General features: G+C 45.9%; 3 protein-coding genes across 3 annotated transcripts in view; 2 read left to right on the top strand and 1 right to left on the bottom strand.

Moving 5' to 3' along the window:
- The window catches only part of LOC121769144, an 80587-nt gene that overhangs the window by 6807 nt on the left and 51422 nt on the right, over nucleotides 1-22358 (top strand). The gene's annotated exons all lie outside the window — the stretch shown is intronic.
- Nucleotides 207-17084, bottom strand: LOC121769140 (pentatricopeptide repeat-containing protein At5g46580, chloroplastic-like). Its single transcript, XM_042165843.1, has 2 exons — nucleotides 16376-17084; nucleotides 207-1831 (listed from the first exon to the last, which is right to left on the bottom strand). Exons 1-2 carry the CDS (start codon nucleotides 17026-17028, stop codon nucleotides 346-348), a joined length of 2139 nt encoding a protein of 712 aa, XP_042021777.1. The 5' UTR covers nucleotides 17029-17084; the 3' UTR covers nucleotides 207-345.
- Nucleotides 20675-22327, top strand: LOC121769148 (60S ribosomal protein L24-like). The gene is made up of 5 exons (XM_042165860.1): nucleotides 20675-20756; nucleotides 21365-21440; nucleotides 21539-21640; nucleotides 21732-21880; nucleotides 22006-22327. The coding sequence occupies exons 1-5, from the start codon at nucleotides 20746-20748 to the stop codon at nucleotides 22157-22159; spliced, it is 492 nt and encodes a 163-aa protein (XP_042021794.1). The 5' UTR covers nucleotides 20675-20745; the 3' UTR covers nucleotides 22160-22327.

Here is a 22358-nt window from a genome sequence, read left to right as displayed (position 1 = left end):
AAATTTCTTGACTTTTCTTTTGCTTCCATCCTCTATGGTATGAGCTAGCTAGGACAAAAGTTTTACTCTACATTTCACAAATTAAAAAATGCTCATTTAGAAAGATATGCCATCATTTAGCTGCGGATATTACACTCATGATAATAAGTTCTAACAGCAACAGATGACTAGTATTGGCTTTAACAACAGTTGCAAGTAACAAAAACTAAAGTGAGAAATGTAGTCTTAATATTACTTTAAAATATCAATTTGCCCTATGACAAAGGCCACGACAAAGTAAAGCCAGCTACAAAGAAAAGTATACAATGTCCAAAACTCTTGCAATTGGCGCCTAGGCAACTGCACTCATGCTGTGGTCACAGACGAGGGCGCTCTTGATTGCAGCCACAACACCAAATCTTCCCGTGTAGCAGTGAACAAACCGGCCTTCCCCTCACTCTCTGTGAAAGGAGCCGCAAGCTTCTCCACATGGGAGGCGAAGGCGCTCCCCAAACCTTGAGAGAACTTGTGGTTCCCTGACCCCGTGTTGGCAGAGAACAATGCAGGCAAACTCTCCTTGCGCTGCACAATCTTAGCCAGAGTACCCATCCACTCCTCCAACGCGGTGTGAGCAGCTCCAACTGACAGTGAACGGACATTCAACCGCCATTCATCCTCAGTCTTGGTGTGCAAACCGGGATACAAACCGTACAACGTACCTAAGTAGAGAAGCTCATGAGCTCTCTCATGGTGGTTCCTATTCCTACATATGTCAATCAAACAGTTGCAAAACGGCCTCCTTGCCTCAACAGCCGTGCTGCTCAATATCCGCTTGAATTCTTCCTTCAGAGCATCAAAGTCAGTGCTCTCATCGCCACTGAGCACCTTCACAAATGCAGACAATGTCTTGTTTGCTCGTTCCAAACAAGCAAGAACCTTACTAGCATCCTTGCCATCGCAGTAGGACACAACAGAGAGCAAGCAACCACACAACCTATCATCTGGCCACACTCCATTCTCCACAGCAAACTCAAACACATTCACCAAGTCATCAATCCTCTTGGCCCGCCCCAAGCACTGGATCAAACAAGTGCACCCCATCACATTGAGCTGCACACCAGCCTCAGACATCTCCCAAAACAAGACCATGGCCTTATCAACACTGCCTCCACTCCCATATATGTTAAGCATGGCCGTGTAACTCCAGCTATCCGGCTTGCACTTCTCCGACCCTTTCATGTCCTCAAAAAGCTTCTCCGCCTCCTCCACAAGTCCGAGATCAGCACACATGCTTAGCAAAGTGTTGTACAAGATGAAATCCACAGGCCATCCATTCAACCTCATCCTCTCCCACAACTGCAATGCATCCCTAGCCCACCTAGCCTTACCGTATATCTTGATCAAGGCCGTAAGGGTCTTCACGTTCGGGGAAACACCCGATTCCACCATCTCCTCAAACAAACTCCTGGCCAAACCAGGTTTGCCAGCCTTACCAAGAGCCTCCAACAAAGAATTGTAAACAACCAAATTAGGCTGAATTCCAAGAGACTTCATCTCTTGCAGAACATACTTGATCCCATCATAATCCCCTGCCTCACCAAACATCTTCGCCAAAACAGCAAAAGCTATTTCATCAGGCTTCCACCCACTAGCTCTACCTCGCTCATACAAGCTCATCACTTCCTCCACCTTCCCCAATTTAGCATACACATCCAACACAGCGGAATAAGTGACCTCATCAGGCATCAGACCAGTTTTATACATTCTCTCAAACCACTCCACGGCTTTATCAAAAAGATTGCACCTTTTTGCACAAGTGATAATGGTGGAATACGTGATGTTGTCAAGGGGGATTTTGATAAGTCGTATTCTAGGCCTCGGTTACTGGTCAGTATGACAGGTTTAAATGATTATATTTGCAAAGCAGTTGCTCAAAGTGTGCAGGATAAGTGTTCTGGCCAGTAGGGAAGTTCCGGAGTGTTCGGGTAGAAAAAGCGCCAGCATGGTCTCATACTGATCCGTATACGTGCTAAAACGGCTTGAGATGAAGAAGACGGATAGCTGGGACGGATTACCCACAATTAAGGGCAAAGAAGTCAAATTGCAGCGAGGATTTACCCTAAAAATCAAGGGTAGCCTCCCTATAAAAGGTAGCCAAGTTGGAGAGAGAAGGGGGATCCGGAAGGAAAAATTCACCATCATCCTTAGGTAGAGAGTTCTCTCGGTAATTTCAGTCTTTCAGCCGTGTCCACTTCTTGCCTCGCCGAGCCATGATCACCTGACGTTCAGAATGTTCCCGAGTTCCAGTCATCGTCCGTTCCAGTTAGCTAGATCGTAGTTCCAGTCAGAGATTTTATCGCCCGGAGTGGCAAACAATCTTTAAATTGCTTTCGTAGTTTAATTAGTTCTCCGTCTTTACGTTGGATTTCTGTTACATTTTGGGATTTTGTTGTTTTGAAATGCTTGCTTTGGATATCCGAACGTGTTAATGCTATGAAGTTGATTTCCGTTTCGTTCATTGTAGTGTTCTTTTCTTTCCTTGTCTAGTTAGCTTAGATCTAAGATTTCTCGGTGTTTTAAGTGCTAAATCTCTAAATTCTGTTACGTAACAAATTTCTTTAGGATAGGTAAACATGTACTATTTGATCTGGAAGTAGATCGTTGCATGCAAGGCTTCGTTTTATTTTCTGAATCGATCTTTCATGTTGACCAGCATGCAGAAGTCCAGTTTCAGTGTTTGATTTCAGATTTGATTTCTTAGTTTTAGATCTGTGTTCGCGAGTTGTTAATCTGCGTTTGCCGGGTTGGATCTGGAATTGTTATCTGAGTTTAAGTTGTGTTGTTGGAGAAGACGATGTCTACATCCAGATTGGGGACCACCTTACTTTTATTTACTTTTGCTTTCTTTTGTCCTTCACCTCTGGTTGTACCTGCAGATCTGTCAGCCTAGTCACCACTACCTCCACTACACTCTGAATATTCTGTTTAGCCAAAAATAGAAATACCGTCCTTTCCAAACAATTTCTGTTACACCATGTCCCCTCATTTCCACGTACACAGTTGCATTCCATGATTTGCTCCCCCATCCTAGTCAGTAGGACGCCAACCTTAATTACTCGCCTAGGTAGAAACTCAACCCGAGCGTGGTAGCTAACCAACCCTCCAAAACATCACCGCAGTAGTTTAAACGCACCATCTCTGTGGGATTCGACCCTTACCTCCACTATACTGATCAGTAGAAGTGGGTTGAGGAATCTTTGAAGACGAGGTCTAGGCTTAGTTAGGATCTTTATCCTGCCAGTAGGATATATCCTCACTTGAACGACACCTACGCACCTCGTAACCTCTTCAAATGGCGCCGTTGCCGGGGATGGATGGCGTTTTATATACTATTGTGTGTGATACTTTGGCGTAAATATTGTGTATAATTTTTTCTCTTTTTCTTTTGTTTCAGTTTATGAGAAGCAGTTCGGATCCTAATCCGTGGAAACCGAAGATACTTCAGCGAGGATCCATACTTGTGACCACTCGTTCTGGCCTGTCAACAACTCTGTCTGACTTAGACACGAGTAGCGACGAAGAACAGGACACCATAGAAGGACCAATTCCCGTGGAGTTACCACTGTTGGAAGGCAATCCAGGAATAGCTGCCAACATGGACGAAGATCCAGAGATCGGTACGCTGAATGCGCATACCGAAGGAGAACCACCGCAAGCTATCGTGGTCACCCCGGGACAGACTGCTTGTGACGTGAAGCCTCATGTCATAGCGATTCTACCTACATACTGCGGGAAAAGCTATGAAGGGTCGTATGAGTTCCTTCACGAATTTTGTAAGATTTGTAGAGCGCAGAGAAGACCAGCAGGAGCGACTGAAGATGATTATAGGCTGAAAGCTCTGCCATTTGTGCTCAAGGGGGAAGCGAACACCTGGTTCATGCGCTTGCCCCCTGACTCTATTGAGACTTGGGCCGACTTCAAGTCAGCATTCCTGGGCGAGTTTTTTCCGTCATCTAAGACAAGCGCACTGAAGAGAGAAATAACGAATGTGAAGCAAGGATATGACGAGCCCTTGAGCGACTATTGGGCAAGATACATGGGTCTTTTGGAATCGTGTCCCAACCATCGCATGGCGGACATTGAAGTACATCATACTTTCTACGAGGGCATGAACGCGGTAACCAAAGACCTGGCCAATTCATCTTCGGGAGGAAGCTTCACGCAATTACGGGTCAGCGAAGCAAAGAGAGTCCTAAGGAAGCTACTGAATGCAAAGAAAGAGTATGACCATTCAAGGGAAGGATACAACCGAGAGCGGGCTGCGGTTGCATCGACTACTGATCAGGAGAACAAGCTGGAGCAGAAAATGGACTTGAAGATGGATGAACTGAAGAAGTCACTTTTGAGTGCCATCGAGAAGAGCACTCCACCACCTCTCCCAACTGGGAACTACAAGGGTGCAGAGCAGGGGAATCAAGGGGCCCAATACGAGCATCCGAATGACTTGATCAGTACGGAGCAAGCTAATGCTGCTGGGTATTTTAACCAGAATGGGAATTGGATCCAGGGGAGACAACGGGACGCACCATGGAGGGACCACCCGAATTTTCGATGGGGAGAAGGGAACCAAAACCAGAACCAAGGTCAAGGCCAGAACCAATATAACCCTCACCCGAACCAAAACCCTAACCGTGGACCAGCAAACCCAGACTTCCAGCCCAACTGGTCAGGAAGAAACCAACAAGCCCAAACTATAACCCACAAAGCTCAAACTCGAACCCTGTTTACGTGCCACCCCATCAGAGAAATTTCCAAAACTACCAAAATCAACCAAACCAAGCATCCCAACACCATCAGAACCAGAATCAATTCCAAGCCCAGCACCAGAATCAATATCCTCAAGATCAGTACACTCCTCCTGCCCAATATAACCAATACCCGCCTAATCAAGGACAGCAAACCTTCCAGAACTATCAACACCAAGGGCCGGGTCATTTCCAAAACTCGAACAGGCCGAGGAGATCCGTTGAGGACATGATGAGTGAAATGCTAGCATCACAACAGAACATCAAAGGAGAATTGCAAGCCCATAATGAGGTCGTGCAGGGGATGCAAAATGCCCAGAAAGAACATAAGGCGAACATGGATATGATGAATAGGCAGTTAGCTCAACTGGCCAGTTCGATGGGTGATTTGAAGGGAAATGCAGGAAAACTCCCATCTACAGTCCAAATGCCCGAGAAGGCAAATGTGAGTAAGGTCACGTTGAGGTCAGGAACTACTTATGATGCACCTCAACCGAAACAGCCGAGTGAAGGATCGAATGGAACGAAGATAGGAGGCGAGACAATTTCAGCTGAGGAAATAGGGAATTTCATGCCTCGAATGCAGGATCCATTCTTCCTGGATGATACACCAAGTATAAGAGGTGAACCCGATGCCTTACTGACCAGGAAGGAACCTCCTCAAGAGAAAAATCCCAGAATGGAGGCTCGGACCCAAGAGCTACCAAAGAAAGTTGCTGAGGAACCCGTAGAAGAGAAAAAAGGGGAGAAACCATTCCCATTCCGATTTGTTACAAAGAGGAAGAAAGAGAACCCGGTCGACTACTTGTCGATTTTTGGAAGGTTGGACGTCACCATACCATTCCTCCAAGCCGTGAAACTACCCCCGCTCGGAAAATTCATTAAGGATTTCATAGCCGGGAAAGCTCAAAAAGATGGACAAATCATGGTGGAAGGGATCGCATCCGCAATTGTGCAAGAGAAACTGCCGCCCAAAAGGGCCGATCCAGGTATGTTCACTTTACCCATAACTATAGGGGATGTGAAGGTTGAACATGCGATGTGTGATCTTGGAGCTTCCATTAATGTCATGCCATTATCAATCTATAACCGACTGAAAGGAGTGAGGCTGTCAAACACTAGGGTGTTGATCCAGCTGGCTGATAGGTCGTGCATAAGCCCTGAGGGAGTTTTAGAGAACGTGTTGGTTAGAGTACAGGAGTTCACATACCCTGCTGATTTTTATGTGATCAAAATGAGTGAGCATGAAGCGAGAGAGTCTAGTGGAGTCTTGTTAGGGAGACCTTTTTTGAGAACGGCTAAGACAATAGTGGATATGGCCGAGGGGACTATTTGCATTGATTTTAATGGTGAGAAGTTTACTTTTGATATAAATGATGCCATGAAGAAACCCATTGATTCTGAAAATCTATGCTTTGTTGATGTGATTGACCCTCTAGTCCAAGATTTTCTTGAGACCGAACTATTACAGGAAAAACTCCAGGCTTTAGATGCTTGTGATCAGGCCGACGAAGAAGCTGCTGCGTGGTGTGAGTTGATCAGTAGCCAGGGGTTGACCGATGAAGAAATAGAAGGAGCGATCAAGGAATTCTGTCAAAAGTCGGCGTTCATTGGAGCCGCAGGGGCCAAGCTTCCAGTCAGTACGGAAGAACCTTCAGGGGAAGACTTAAAGAAAGACGGGGAGGCCCAGAAAAACCCTCTACCCGAAGACACACTTCCACCCCAAGTCGAGCTAAAAAAGTTACCATCGAACTTGAAGTATGCCTACCTCGGGGAGGAGAACTCATATCCCGTAATCATCAACAGCAGTCTCACAAAAGAACAAGAAGCGCGGCTACTGACTGTGTTGAATAGGAATAAGAAGGCAATCGGATGGAGCCTTACAGATCTAGTAGGGATAAGCCCCGACGTTTGCATGCACCACATCAGGCTAGAAGAGGGAGCGAAGGCTCATCGAGATGCTCAAAGGAAGGTAAACCCTAACATGCGAGAGGAAATTTTAAAGGAAATCTTGAAGTTGTTGTCGCTAGGGATTATCTATTCAGTGCCGGACAGTGAGTGGGTCAGCCCGATCCACATGGTTCCAAAGAAATCCGGGATCCAAGTTGTCAAGAATGAGAGGAACGAGCTGATTCCAACAAGGCTGGTCACGGGTTGGCGAATGTGCATCGACTACCGGAAGCTGAACAACGCAACAAGGAAGGACCATTTTCCTTTGCCTTTCATCGACCAGATATTAGAGAGATTAGCTGGGAAAAAATTTTTCTGCTTCCTAGATGGGTACAGCGGGTACTTCCAAATTCACGTGGATCCTGAGGACCAGGACAAAACCACTTTTACTTGCCCGTTTGGAACCTATGCATACCGTCGCATGCCTTTCGGTTTATGCAACGCTCCAGGTACGTTTCAACGATGCATGATGAGCATATTTTCCGATTTGATTGAGGAGTGCATAGAAATATTTATGGATGACTTCACGGTTTACGGAGACTCGTTCGACTCTTGCCTTCATCATTTGGACATAGTTTTGGAAAGGTGTCAAGCAAAGAGTCTGGTTTTGAACTTCGAGAAGTGCCATTTTATGGTCACCGAAGGGATAGTCCTAGGACACGTAGTCTCAGAAAGAGGTATCCAGGTGGATCGAGCCAAGGTGGATGTCATATCCAAATTACCATTCCCTACTGATCAGAAGGGAATAAGGGGTTTCCTGGGACATGCTGGATTTTATCGAAGATTTATAAAGGATTTCTCCAAAATAGCCCAACCCCTTACCAGACTGCTTCAAAATGATGTGGAGTTCGTTTTTGATGAGCAATGCAAGGCAGCTTTCGATCTTCTCAAAGAAAAATTAGTATCCGCACCTATCATACGAGCTCCTGATTGGAACCATCCTTTCGAAGTAATGTGTGACGCCAGCGACTTTGCGGTAGGGGCCGTGCTGGGTCAGAAGATCGATGGGAGGAGGCACGTAATTTTTTATGCGTCCAAGACTCTAAATCAAGCCCAGCGGAATTACGATACCACCGAAAAGGAGATGCTGGCAGTGGTGTTTTCTTTCGAGAAGTTCCGGCCATATTTGCTGGGATCTAAGGTCGTAGTATACACTGACCATGCAGCCCTTAAGTATCTAGTTACCAAGAGAGAATCAAAACCACGCTTGATCCGATGGGTACTCTTGTTGCAAGAATTTGATTGGGAGGTGGAAGATAAGAGAGGAGTCGAAAACAAGGTGGCAGACCATTTGAGCAGAATAGTGCAAGAAGGAAACAGCGAGGAGGTGCACGACCAGTTTCCAGAGGAACACTTATGTGAGGTGATTTTTGCACCCAGAAAAATTGATTGGGAAGAAGTGTACAAACTTACTGGTCAGAATGATGCAGCAAAAGGAAAAGAGAAGGTAGGGCAGGAGCCATGGTATGCGGACCTGGCCAACTACCTAGTAACTGGAGAACTTCCAGAGGTACCAAGTGTTACCAAAGCCCAACGAATGAAGATCAAGAGTGAGGCAAAATATTATTTTTGGGACGACCCTTACCTATGGAGGGTAGGATCCGATCAAGTGATAAGAAGGTGCATTCCTGACTGGGAACAGCGGGATGTGTTGACCCACTGCCATTCGTTAGCATGTGGAGGGCACTTCGGATCCAAGAAGACGGCAAGGAAGATTATGGATAGCGGCTTTTACTGGCCAACTCTCAACAAAGATGCATACGAGTTCTGCCGGAGCTGTGAGCGTTGCCAACTGACCGGTGGAATATCTGCCCAAGATGAAATGCCGCAAGTACCGATTATTGTTTGTGAATTATTCGACATATGGGGAATGGATTTCATGGGGCCTTTTCCCTCGTCCTATGGCAATCTGTATATCCTAGTCGCGGTGGATTACGTCTCCAAATGGGTAGAAGCGACGGCCACAAGTACGTGTGAAGCAAAGGAGGTGGCCAAATTCTTAAAGAGTCACATTTTCAGCCGTTCGGAGTCCCAAGGGCGATCATCTCTGATCAAGGTACACACTTTTGTAATCGTACAATTGAAGCTTTAATGAAAAAGTACGGTGTGCACCATAGACTTTCAAGCCCCTACCACCCGCAAGCTAACGGCCAAGCCGAGATCTCTAATCGAGAGATAAAGAAGATTTTGGAGAAAACTGTAAATCCTTCTCGGAAGGATTGGAGCGTGAGATTAGAGGATGCTCTCTGGGCATATCGAACAGCCTACAAGACCCCCATTGGTATGTCCCCTTACCGAATAGTTTTTGGAAAAATGTGCCACTTACCTGTAGGGATCGAGCACCGAGCATACTGGGCAGTACAGAAAGTGAATATGGATGCTACAGCCTGTGAGGAGGAAAGGAAGCTGCAATTACAGGAGCTTGAAGAACTTAGATTGGAATCTTTCGACTCGGCCATGTGGTACAAGGAGCGAACGAAATTATGGCATGATAGAAATCTGAGAACCAAGGAGCTCCATGTTGGCCAGAAAGTACTACTTTTCCAGTCGAGATTGAAGTTAATGCCCGGGAAACTCAAATCTAAGTGGACAGGACCGTACATCGTAACAGCCCTCCGAGCTAATGGAGCGGTGGAGATTTCAGGGAGTCTTTCTAACTCTGAGCCTTTTGTTGTGAATGGACATAGGTTGAAAATCTTTAGGGATAATAGTGAGGTGGGGGTAGTGGATGAAATTCCACTACTACCACATACTAAGGTCACATACTGATTAGTAAGATAGGAATTTGGAATTCCACGTGGCTAGTTTCATTTTGATAATATTCTGCATATACTAGCCAGGTAGGATTCCAAATTACCTAAGGAGAATGTAAATACTGTATATACGTAATTAATTTTTGCATGCTTGAAAATTTTCTAAAAATCCAAAAATATATTTTCGGGCCTTAAATTTAGGTTGGGGTACACTTTGACCAAGAGATTACCTATTTAGTGTCACTCCAATTTGTATTTAAGTGCCATTTTGAATTATTTTCCGTAATAGGTAAGTATAGAGGGAAATGGTGGATAGGACGTAAATTTGAATTAAGCGTGTGCAGCTTTTGCAGGGTGGCAGTGCTGGAATGGTGTGGAGCAGAGAGAGTACACACGCTAGCCAATCAAGAACCAACACCTGTCGCCCAACCACTTTTCAGATGAAGCGGCATGACCGGTAACCAGTGATAGCCGGTTGAAACCACCTGCAACTGCCATTTCTAATCCGAACTAAACCAACCGACCCTCCCTTTCTCCCTCAAAAACCCTCATTTCCAAAATACCTTTCAAGAAATTCTCCTCTATCCCTCTCACAGAACCATCGTTCTCAAACCAAACCCTAATTTCTACCGTCAAATCACAAATTACAGTCATGGGTAAGAAAGCTATCGCGAGGAAAATCAAGCCCCGTCGTGCGAACACCCAAGATACGCAGCCGCTGCGAGAAGATACCCCGGAGGCCCAACCACAGTCGAACCAACCACCCGCACCGACTGCTCAACCGCCGGCCACTATTTCTTTGGATGCCGTAATGGTATTCCTTCGCCAACAAGACCCGACTAGGGACTGGACGGCGGCATTGACCAATTTCGGCCACACGGGGGGCATAGGAACCGCACCCAGTGAAATTCCTCATGCACAGGTCAGACACGCAGAACTACAGTCGGAGGAAGGATCTCCCTCAGCCGCCGCGGCATCGGAACCCTCGGTACCAGATTCGGCAGACCTGGAAGCTATCGCCGCGTTTTACAGCTCCGACTCTGAGGAGCGAAAGAAAAGGTCCAGCCAAGTAAGGGAAACCCAGGGAGAGAGTGGCGGAGCAAAAATGACGCCCGAGAAGGACCCAGTATTTCAAGAAGTAAGACGGCCAGAGATAGATCTGAACGAATCAGCCAGGAAACAGGGCCTCATGACGGACGAGGAGTTTGACTCGATAATGAACAGGGTAAACCGAAGAGAGGAGACAACTGACTTGGTGGCTGAGGGTCTGGACCTCGCACCAAGATCAGTAGGGGAGAATGAATAAGCTTTTAGAGAACCCATACCGAAGGATAAGACATCCCAGTCTGAAGGAGAAGAGGAGAGGGAAAAGCAGAGTGAAGCCAAGGAAGCAGGAGCAGAGACAACAGAACCAGAGGTAGAGGCATCCACCCCAGGGGCACCTCCGGTAGTTAAACCGATCCCCGTCAGAAGGAAACTGGTAGTGAAGACAGGCTCTAAGGCAGAGCCACCCAAACCGCAGAGGAAATCGCAACGTTGTTTGGGTAAGTGGGCACCCAACAGGGCGGAACCAAACACGGCGGAGGATCCCCTAGATATCGTGAGTGACGACGAACCCTGTCCGGCGCAAGAGGATCAGGGTGTGGAAGCCGAGCGGGTGGCTGAGGGACTGGACCTCGCACCCGAGTCAGTGAGCCCCGAACAATTGGAGAAGGAAGATGCCAAGAAAGAGTGTAGATCCCAGGAGACGCCACCAACCGAGGCGGAAGAGGAAGCTAGATACCAAGTAGAAAGGAAAAGAAAGGGCAAGACCGTTGTGGAGAAAAAATCAAAAACCAAAAGAATGCGTACCCCGAACACAGGCATAGTGATCACTGAGACTGCCCGGAGGACCCCATCAAACCGGCAGACACAGAGCGATAGTGAGTACGAGGCCAGTGAAGAATCTGAATCAGATAGCGACACAACCATGGAAGAGGAGGAATACAAGGAGCGGGAACTCCCCAACGATCATCGAGAACTGTTGCATCCACCTGCCGAACCACTCCGGTATAAGCGTTGGACGGTGGAACTCACGGATGACGTTGTGGAAGAGATGAAGTTGTTTGACGACAAGAAGCTCCAGTCAGTTTACCGCACAAAGAACGCAAAAGGCAAGAAGGTTAAGTGTGGAAAGGTAATTCATCTCCCATCCTTAGATGAGATGCAAATTAGTGAATCGTTTCTAACCCTTTTGCATGAGTTGGGTTTTGAATGGTTGTTGAGGAATGAGGAGTTAAGTGTCCCGGTCGATTTGGCCAAGGAGTTTTTCGCAACTTTTCGATTCGAAGTCACAACTGATTTGGATATAGAGTGTGTTAGCTTCAGGGTATTTGGAGGGGAAATTAGGATGAATCTGATTGAGTGGACTGTGAGGTTGGGTATATGCAGTTTGGAGGAGGCAATAGGACTTGAATGGAGAAACAGGGAGCGGGGGATTCCCCGCCGGCATGTGGAATTTGAGCCCCAGTCGGCTTGGGAGGAACTTACTCACCCCGGAGCAGGGCAGTTCCAATCCACGATCTCCCGATCGATCCACCTTAGCGACCCCGTTTTACACCTGGTTCAACTTTTTTTAGACTACAATCTTTTGGGGGCAGTCTAATTCGGCAGTCCGGACATCAATGACGGAGTTGTACCTTATATGGTGTGCAAAAAAGGGCAAGAAGCTGCACTTAGGGTTCTGGACTGCATACACATGTCACCTCGTCGCAACTCACCCAGCACGGAATATTTCCCTCTGCCATATATTGGGAATCTTCATGAGGAACAACATCACCGTTTCGGAGGACGAAGACCTAACCCCACTAACGATGGTGAGCGCCCCAGGATTGTTCGACATCCCTCTGTTCGTCCGAACGAACACGGTGTACATGAGGCAGGGCGTGCCCTACTTTTATGCGATGGGAGAAGAGGCAATACCCACTGCTCGGATAACAACAGCTCAGGAAGCACCAGGACATGACCAGAGGCGAGACAGAATTGAACAATCTGTGGAAAAGATGACTGAGGAAAATAGACAGATAAGGGAAGAAATGATTCGTTTAGCGTCAGAAATGGAACAGGTATTGAAGGAGTCTGCAGAGCAGAGAATACTGACTCAGAAGCAAGCCGCTCTAGAAAGGACAGTCACTGAAATGGCAGAGGAGAATCAGCAATTGAAGGCAGAGGTGATCAAGCTGGCAGGAGTTGTGGAAAGGATGTTGAAGGGCTCTGCAGAGCAGGATATGATGCATCAGAGGCAGGCGGCCATGGAAGCTATCGTATCAGATCTCGGGGAGGAAAACTCCAAGATGCAAAAAGCAATGAACAGAATGTTAGCCAATATGGATAACATCTTAGAAGAAATGACCTACCTGAGGAAGGAGCAAGCTGCAGGACCGAGTGGCCATAGTGGCCGGACTGATGAACCACATATCCAAGAGACCGGAGTAGAAGATGAGCAAGAGACAGCGGACGCCGAGGTGCCGGCAAGAGCCGAGGAGCCGGCGAAGGAAAATGAAACTGGAACGGAAGAGGACAACCCGAAGGAACAACCTGCACCACCTGCCCCACGAAGGAGCAGGCGACTTCGATAGACCCCCCCTTACTGACCAAGTTAGTTTTTTTTAAGCTTTTTTAACTTTTCGTATTTTTGTTGTGTTGTGGTATTCGGTTAGGTAGTATAATCTGTGTTTGCGAGCAAACCCCACTTCATAACACTTAGCCTATTCCATAGTCTAAGTGTGAGAAGTTAGGGTTTGTTTCTTGGTAGCATGTTTTCTGTGTTTCTTTTGTATATACGTGTTTCTTTGTTTAGTGGATTTTGTCCGGTGTTCAAACCTCTCCCACTTAGCCTATTCCATAGCCTAAGTGTGAGAAGTTTCTGTTTGAGTTGTTATTTTTGTTTGTTATTTTGTTGTCTGTGTGTCTACCATACTGGCCAGTACTTTTTCCACTTCACAGCCTTATCTGGGGCAGACACTTGTGAAGTAGGAGGGGGGACGTAATGGCCAGTATGATGTATATATGTGTGTTCTGTGTTTGTGCTCGTTTTGTGTTTTTTTAGGTCTAGTTTTTTTTATGTTGTGTGCTGATTTGGGCTTAAAACTCAACCGTCCTGAGCTGGAGGTGAAGGGAATTGAGGGAGATAAGACAAGCTGGAAAACCGAAACCACTCTCCTTAGTACCTCCTGACCAGTATGGATGATGTGAGTATGAGAGAAAAGCCCACACTTAGAGCCAAACACGAAAGCCCTCTAAAAAGTGAGTTATAAGCCTTAAAGTGGAACCACTTTCCACATACACTTAAAGAAAAGAGAGGCTGCCACAATTTGCCTAGGGTGAAGTGATCACGGGTAGCAAATACTGAAGGCAGTAGGAACCCCCCCCTTAAAAAAAAAAAAAAAAAAAAAAAAAAAAAACCACCACCTTTAGAACCCTTTTTTCTTAACCTTTTATACCCAGATAAACACCCCTAGCCCCTGGGACTGTGTGTAAGGCATGAAACAAATGGAGCTTACTGGCTAGGAAGAAGTGTGGAAAAAAGCAGAAACCAGCTGGGCAGGAAAGTTAGAAGAAAATCGACCAGGGAGACATTCCAGGCCCAAAAAAGGAAGGGATAAGGGTGGCAAAGCCACGAAAAAAAAAAAAAAAAAAAAAAGAAGAGAGGAAGAAAGAAAGAGAAGAAGAAAATGGTCAGAGATTTGACCACACAAAAAAATGAAGGAATAAGGGTGGCGAAGCCACAAGAAGCCACAAGAAGCCTACTAACCAGTTGGAAACTCAAGCCAGAAGCACCAGCTAAGAAAAGCAACTGATCAGAAGCCTGATGCACACAATCCCCCTTCATAAATTAAATAGAAGTTTTTGAACCTTAGAGCCTTAGGAACATCTACCCAAAACACTACAACCCAACAGCCCCGTTACAAGCCTTAAAGTCCTTCAGTAGCTGCACGTGAGATCTAAGTCCAAAGCAATTGTGGTTGAGCATGATGAGAGAATTCAGTCCTAACGTTCCTGGTGAGGTGCGAGTGACTGAGTGAACCTAGTGGTTGACCGAGAGTGTGGGCGATCTTGACAAGCAGATGTACTGACTGGGAGAGAAAGAGGGGGGCGGCAGAAGTTCAAGGCTGTCTAAGGCCGGATTGCACCTGATCCCGAGGGGAGGGATGGTTGAAAATGTAGCCCAATCTGTTAGTGTTTTATGTATTTCTGTGTTTGTGTTTGTGTTTTCTTTCTTCTTCGTCGTTGTAGTCTAGAGTCCAGTTTTAGGTAGAGTCGGGCAGGGAAGTAACCAGGCTAGAATGCGACTTATTGCTTTTTGTTTGTTCTTCACGCTTGAGGGCAAGCATGTGGTAAGTGTGAGCAGTTTGATAAGTCGTATTCTAGGCCTCGGTTACTGGTCAGTATGACAGGTTTAAATGATTATATTTGCAAAGCAGTTGCTCAAAGTGTGCAGGATAAGTGTTCTGGCCAGTAGGGAAGTTCCGGAGTGTTCGGGTAGAAAAAGCGCCAGCATGGTCTCATACTGATCCGTATACGTGCTAAAACGGCTTGAGATGAAGAAGACGGATAGCTGGGACGGATTACCCACAATTAAGGGCAAAGAAGTCAAATTGCAGCGAGGATTTACCCTAAAAATCAAGGGTAGCCTCCCTATAAAAGGTAGCCAAGTTGGAGAGAGAAGGGGGATCCGGAAGGAAAAATTCACCATCATCCTTAGGTAGAGAGTTCTCTCGGTAATTTCAGTCTTTCAGCCGTGTCCACTTCTTGCCTCGCCGAGCCATGATCACCTGACGTTCAGAATGTTCCCGAGTTCCAGTCATCGTCCGTTCCAGTTAGCTAGATCGTAGTTCCAGTCAGAGATTTTATCGCCCGGAGTGGCAAACAATCTTTAAATTGCTTTCGTAGTTTAATTAGTTCTCCGTCTTTACGTTGGATTTCTGTTACATTTTGGGATTTTGTTGTTTTGAAATGCTTGCTTTGGATATCCGAACGTGTTAATGCTATGAAGTTGATTTCCGTTTCGTTCATTGTAGTGTTCTTTTCTTTCCTTGTCTAGTTAGCTTAGATCTAAGATTTCTCGGTGTTTTAAGTGCTAAATCTCTAAATTCTGTTACGTAACAAATTTCTTTAGGATAGGTAAACATGTACTATTTGATCTGGAAGTAGATCGTTGCATGCAAGGCTTCGTTTTATTTTCTGAATCGATCTTTCATGTTGACCAGCATGCAGAAGTCCAGTTTCAGTGTTTGATTTCAGATTTGATTTCTTAGTTTTAGATCTGTGTTCGCGAGTTGTTAATCTGCGTTTGCCGGGTTGGATCTGGAATTGTTATCTGAGTTTAAGTTGTGTTGTTGGAGAAGACGATGTCTACATCCAGATTGGGGACCACCTTACTTTTATTTACTTTTGCTTTCTTTTGTCCTTCACCTCTGGTTGTACCTGCAGATCTGTCAGCCTAGTCACCACTACCTCCACTACACTCTGAATATTCTGTTTAGCCAAAAATAGAAATACCGTCCTTTCCAAACAATTTCTGTTACACCATGTCCCCTCATTTCTACGTACACAGTTGCATTCCATGATCTGCTCCCCCATCCTAGTCAGTAGGACGCCAACCTTTAATTACTCGCCTAGGTAGAAACTCAACCCGAGCGTGGTAGCTAACCAACCCTCCAAAACATCACCGCAGTAGTTTAAACGCACCATCTCTGTGGGATTCGACCCTTACCTCCACTATACTGATCAGTAGAAGTGGGTTGAGGAATCTTTGAAGACGAGGTCTAGGCTTAGTTAGGATCTTTATCCTGCCAGTAGGATATATCCTCACTTGAACGACACCTACGCACCTCGTAACCTCTTCAGATTTCCTTCTCAACCATCTCTAGAGCAAGACCCTCAATGTGCTGAAATTGGCGGCCAAACCTCAAAGATTTCATTGTGACATTGTAAAAGATGGTTTCCATAGGAAATGCATTTTGAGCTTTTACCCAGTCGAAGAAAAGTAAGGTTTTTTGCCATGGCCGCAAGCTGTTGAGCACTAATAGGGCGTTTTCTCTCGTGGGCGGATGAGGGATTCCCTCAATCACAGCGGAGAATTGGGATTCCTCGCAATCGTTCAATTTCTTGGCGAAGTTTCTGAGGTCCTTGATTTGGGGATTGTGTGAGTAAGGAGAGGAGCGTTTGTGGCGCTGGAGAGAGAGGACGGAGGGTCTGGACTTGATGGGATTAACCCAAGTGGATTTGGGCTTGGATAGGAGCTGGGCTTCGTTGGGTTGGTCGGAGAGAATGGTGGTGGACAAAGGTTTGAGCTGGTCGGCTAGAGATGGGCTTTGCTGCTCGCCGGCGACGGCGGAGGGCGGCGGAGGAGCTCTCTTGGATGAGGCGCATGAAATGGGACATCTTTTCTTGGCGGGAAGACGAAGTGGGGCGGCAAAATGGAGCGGGCAGCGGCGGCGGTGGTGGTTATGGGAGGAGAGATGTGGTGAGAGAGGTGGTGCTGAGAGATTAGTAGCCATGGAAATGGCTTCTCCTCCAACCTTATCTCAATTCTTATAAACTATATGGAGTAGTATTGTTTTGTTTTTCGGCTAAGTTACCTTAAAATCGAGACTCAGTGGAACATTTCGTTGCATTGCGCATACTAGTTTTAACTTTTAACAGTCAAAATCTATTCTTACCGTCGGAGATTTGTTGGGCTCCATATTGAATTTCAACATATTTTAAAGAGGGCTTGTTAGTGGATGAAAAAATCGTAGCTTGTCAAGTCAATTTAATTTAATTTAATTTAATTAGGCAGCTTGTGTTCATTTGATTGGCTACAAAGCCGTACCAATTTTTCTCCGGCAGCCGAGTTGTAAGAGCATCTCCATTCGGACATCCACTAGTACTTCCCAAAAACACCTCCTGTCACGTCACTAGGATTTCTCATCCCACTGCCATGTCACTAGGACATCACCTTCACAATCCGCCCTTCCCACCGCCCTTCCCACTAGGACTTCCCGCAATAAAAAAAAATCACAAATTCACAAATAAAGCAATTTACGTTTACGGAAATAAAATTTCAACACGAATACGAACGAGAAAAATTATCAACTTCATTAAAAAAAACATACATGATTTGAAAAAAAAATTACATAGTGATAAAACAAAAAAAGTAATAACATCAACGTCAACCCCTCCGCGTCCAAACCTCTTCGATAATATCGTGCTGAAGTCGAACATGGGCATCTGTTTGCCGCATGTCGACAAATGCACGCATCCGCTCGACCTCTCCATGAGGTACCCCCATATTCACATTCGCGGTGGCCACGCCGTGACTTGGACCTGCACTCGTATCATCTTCATTGGTCCACTGAGTCAGTTCCGCAGCTTCATTTTCGACAATCATGTTGTGCATTATGATACATGCGTACATGACATCGCCGATGTTGGGAATATACCACTGCCGTGCAGGACCCTTTACTACCGCCCATTGACTCTGGAGCACACCAAATGCCCGCTCCACATCCTTGCGCGCTGCTTCCTGACGGCTCGCAATGTATGACTTCTTTTATCCGAGAGGATGCTTGATTGTCTTCACAAAGACGGGCCAGTTTGGGTATATGAAAGGCATGCACAAGGGTCGAAAACCGCCGGTTCAGGGTCATGAACCGGCGGTTCAAGGGTCGGGGAATGTATGAACCTGAACCGGCCCGCCTAGCTCCCGGCGGTTCCGGTTCCGGTTCCAAAAACCGGCGGGTTACGGGGCGGTTCAAAACCGCCGGTTTTCGGCTTGAACCGCCGGTTCCGGGCCGGTTCGACGGTTCGACGAATTGTTGTTTTTTTTTTTTTTGCATTTTTCAACTTTTCAATTTTAATCAACTTACATTACACTTTTCAAGTTTGTTTTTTGTACGAAATGTGAGTAAATAAAATTGAAAAAAATACGGATAAAGTTGCAATTTTATTGAAATTGCATGTTTACAAATTACACGTTACAAGTTACAACAATTACAAATTGAAAACATATGGCGGTCTTGAAGTCTTAAACAAAATTTAAATACAAATGAGACTACTAGTGAAGAACTAATTACAAATGACAAGAAACGATGTTGAAGTTCTTAAACGTATAAGTGTATTATATATATACTCTTAACCGGCGAAGAAGATCTTTCTACATAACTAAATTAAGGACACCTTTAGCAATTCAACTTTAAATGTTGAGTTTCGTCTAACAATCAACAAATATAGTAGAATTGTCAAAAGTTTCCCTCATTTAGCCGTATAGAGAAATATACTTCATCGACTAGAGTATATACAAATACAATTATGTAATTGTTTTTGCATATACAAAAACATATGGCGGTTCAACCCTAAACCGGCGGGTTGTCCACGGTTTCCGTCAGAAAACCGCCGGTTTCTGACCGAAAACCGGCGGTTTCTGACCGGTTTTGCAGGCCTACACACTGACCCTACAGCCTAGCCTCTGAAAAGTTGCCGGAACCGTCAGAAACCGGCTCCCGAACCGGCGGTTTACCCCGACAAACCGGCGGTTTACCCCTCAAACCGACGGTTTACCCCGCGAACCGCCGGTTCCAACGGCTATACTAAACCCCTACGCGAACCCTACGAACCCCTAACCTACGAAACACTATTTAACCCTTTGAACCGGCGGTTCGAACCGCCGAACCGCCGGCTTTGAACCGCCGGTTCAGGTTCAATATATTGCCGAACCTGAACCGGCCCTTCCGACCCTTCAACCCTTCTGCCGGTTCAACCCGCCGGTTCCGGGCCCGGTTCCGGTTCATGAACCGGCGGGCCCGAACCGGCGGTTAACCGCCGGGCCGGGTCGGTTTGTGCATGCCTAGGTATATCCCATCTGCCAAATAGTATCCCATATTGTGCTGGTTGTCGTTGGCGACGAAACTGATCGCGGGACCAACGCCATTGCACTGAGCGTTGAACAGGGGCGACGACTGGAGAACGTTGATGTTGTTGTTCGACCCGGCGACTCCAAAATAAGCATGCCATATCCACAGCCGGTAGTCAGCTACAACTTCAAGGATCATCGTGGGATGCTTGGCTTTGAAGCCGGTAGTGTACATCCCCTTCCAGGCGGCGGGGCAGTTCTTCCACTCCCAATGCATACAATCTATGTTGCTCAACATCCCAGGGAACCCTTGCACCGACCCATGCATATCTATCAGCCTCTGGCAGTCTTCGGGGCTCGGACTCCAAAGATACCGCTCCCCGAATATCGCTCTCACGCCCGCGCAAAAATTCTGCAGACACTCGACGGCTGTCGACTCGCCAATGTGGAGGTACTCGTCGAACATGTCGGCCGCGCCTCCGTACGCCAGTTGTCTAATTGCGACAGTGCACTTCTGTAAGGGCGTGAGTCCGGGTTTGCCAACTGCATCCTCCCTGATCCTAAAATACAGGTATCTTCTCTCTAAAGCACCCACGATATACATAAACAACGGACGATGCATCCTAAAACGTCGCCGGAATAAGGCATCCCCAAAACGCGGCTGCGGAGCGAAGTAGTCATGATACAACCGAATATGTGCAGCAATGTGGTCACGGGGTATTGTAGTTCGACGACGGATCGGCCGATGTACCGCCGCCGCTGCTCCCTCTGGTGTAGCAGCCTATCTATCGCACCTTCCACAGCGACCTCCAATTCATCCTCGCTATCACTATCACTAGCCATTCTAGATATACTTGAAAATAGAGATGTAGAGAGAGAAACTTGTTAACACAAGTGGTGCGAATGAAATGAAGTTCAACGAGCCGTATATATAGAGTTTAAAAAAATAATAATAAATACCGGACGTCCGACCCACGCCACAATGGCGGACGTCCGCCCGCCCGTCGCCTCCACGTCCGAGGACATCCGACGTCCTTACAGGATGTCCGTATCCGAGTTGAAATGCCACAATGGCCTACGTCCCGGTCGCCCGTCGCGGATGTCCGACCGGACGTCCGCCATTGGAGATGCTCTAACTTGTAAAGATTTTTATTGAAGTTAGACGTTGCTGGGCTGATGGTTTGGGTGGGGAAGATTGGGTTTAGAGATGTTTTTAAAATGGGACTTACAGATTGAGAGATGGAGCCTTGTTTTTGAAATGGGCTTTGCTACCCAAGCCCATTTCACTGCAACGCCTTATATTGCTGTGTTCGGCTTTTAGGGTTTCTGGCAGTTCTACAACACCCTAAACAAAACCTCCCGCGCCGAGCAACATTTTGCAGCCATGGTTCTCAAGTAAGTCGTAATTTTTGTATGATATCTGCTGGTTAGCTTTTCCTTATATGCTATTCCGCATCCTTCAGTCAATCCAATTCTGCTTCTGGAACTTATTCAACCTGTAGATGTTTTGGAATTTGTTTTTAGGGATTGCTTATGGAACTTATTCAACCTGTAGATGTTTTTTAGCTTTCCGTCTCCATTTCGGATGTAGATTTAGAAGTTTGTCAAATTTGGCTTCAGTCCTCTGTACATTTCAATTTCAATTTCCATTTGTATTTATTTTCCCACTGCTGGACAATTATTGGGCAGTTTCCTCTAGGTTTGATAGTTGCAGGATCTAATTCAAGAATTTTACTCGTTTAACCTGAAATATTGTTTCCTGGCCAATTTGTTTGAGTTAGCCTTGGATATGTTGTTTAGATTCCGCTGTATAACCTTGGTTCTGAGATAAATTGTCTGCTCTGGGAGATTGAGGAATTGAACTATTTGACTATCCAAATTTGTTTGTGATGTCTTCTTTTTGCCTTGCATATAATGCATTTGTTAGATGCGGCATTTGTCCACAGCATGGTGTATCATACCGGTTGAGTATTGATTTTGTTACATCTGTCCTTGGTTGTTAGGACTGAGCTTTGCCGTTTTAGCGGTGCCAAGATATATCCTGGAAGGGGCATCAGGTTTATCCGATCGGATTCTCAGGTAGGATGACCTCATTGCTAGCGGTTGCATTTTCCTACGCCTTATTATTTACACCACATCTTGTTAGGAATTGTGAGATGAGTTTGCTGTTGTTGTAGGTGTTCCTCTTTGTTAACTCGAAATGCAAGAGGTACTTCCACAATCGCCTGAGGCCTGCTAAGCTTTCTTGGACCGCTATGTACAGGAAACAACATAAAAAGGCGAATTACATTATTGATATACTATCTATCATTCAACAAAGTTTATTTGACAGTTTTTATTGATTTTATATTGATTTTTTCATTGGCTTAGGATGCTGCTGCTGAAGCTGTGAAGAAGAGGCGTCGTACCAACAAGAAGCCCTACTCAAGGTCAATTGTTGGTGCCACCTTAGAGGTCATTCAGAAAAAACGAGCTGAGAAACCAGAGGTCCGTGATGCTGCACGTGAAGCTGCTCTACGGTATGAGATGCAATGGAATTCTGTGAATTTAAATCTGAAAGCCAAAATACCTCTCTACTTATCCTAGTTAGAATAGATTGGTGTTTACTACTATGGTTAATGAATAAACATGTTTGGCATATCAGCGAAATTAAGGAGAGAATCAAGAAAACCAAAGACGAGAAGAAGGCAAAGAAGGCTGAAGTTATGTCCAAGCAAAAGACTTCCGGAAAGGCCAACGTACCCAAGGGAGCAGCACCCAAGGGCCCAAAGATTGGAGGTGGTGGCGGCAAGCGTTGAAAATTTTTTGCTGCTTATATGTTATATGCATAACGAACACAAATGGTTATATGCTGTTGCTGTTGTGTGCTGTTTTTTGTTTTGAGCTAAGCTATTGTACGCCCTTGAACATGATACTGTGAGGCTATTAGACTTTGTTTTCGTTATAAATAGCATTAATTTTCTTAAGTTCGGTTACACATCTTACATTTGTTATCTA

Source organism: Salvia splendens, chromosome 15 (genome assembly GCF_004379255.2).
Source record: "Salvia splendens isolate huo1 chromosome 15, SspV2, whole genome shotgun sequence".
In the NCBI taxonomy this organism is placed as follows: Eukaryota; Viridiplantae; Streptophyta; class Magnoliopsida; order Lamiales; family Lamiaceae; genus Salvia; species Salvia splendens.
This window is presented reverse-complemented; position numbering and strand designations above follow the sequence as displayed.

Coding starts and splice junctions, on each gene's coding strand:
- LOC121769140 (XM_042165843.1), bottom strand. CDS start 17,028: ATGGCTACTAATCTCTCAGCACCACCTCTCTCACCACATCTCTCCTCC. Junction 1,832..16,375: donor GAGATGGTTGAGAAGGAAAT/CTGAAGAGGTTA, acceptor ACTTATCAAAAT/CCCCCTTGACAACATCACGT.
- LOC121769148 (XM_042165860.1), top strand. Junction 21,641..21,731: donor ACAGGAAACAACATAAAAAG/GCGAATTACATT, acceptor TCATTGGCTTAG/GATGCTGCTGCTGAAGCTGT. Junction 21,881..22,005: donor GCACGTGAAGCTGCTCTACG/GTATGAGATGCA, acceptor TTGGCATATCAG/CGAAATTAAGGAGAGAATCA.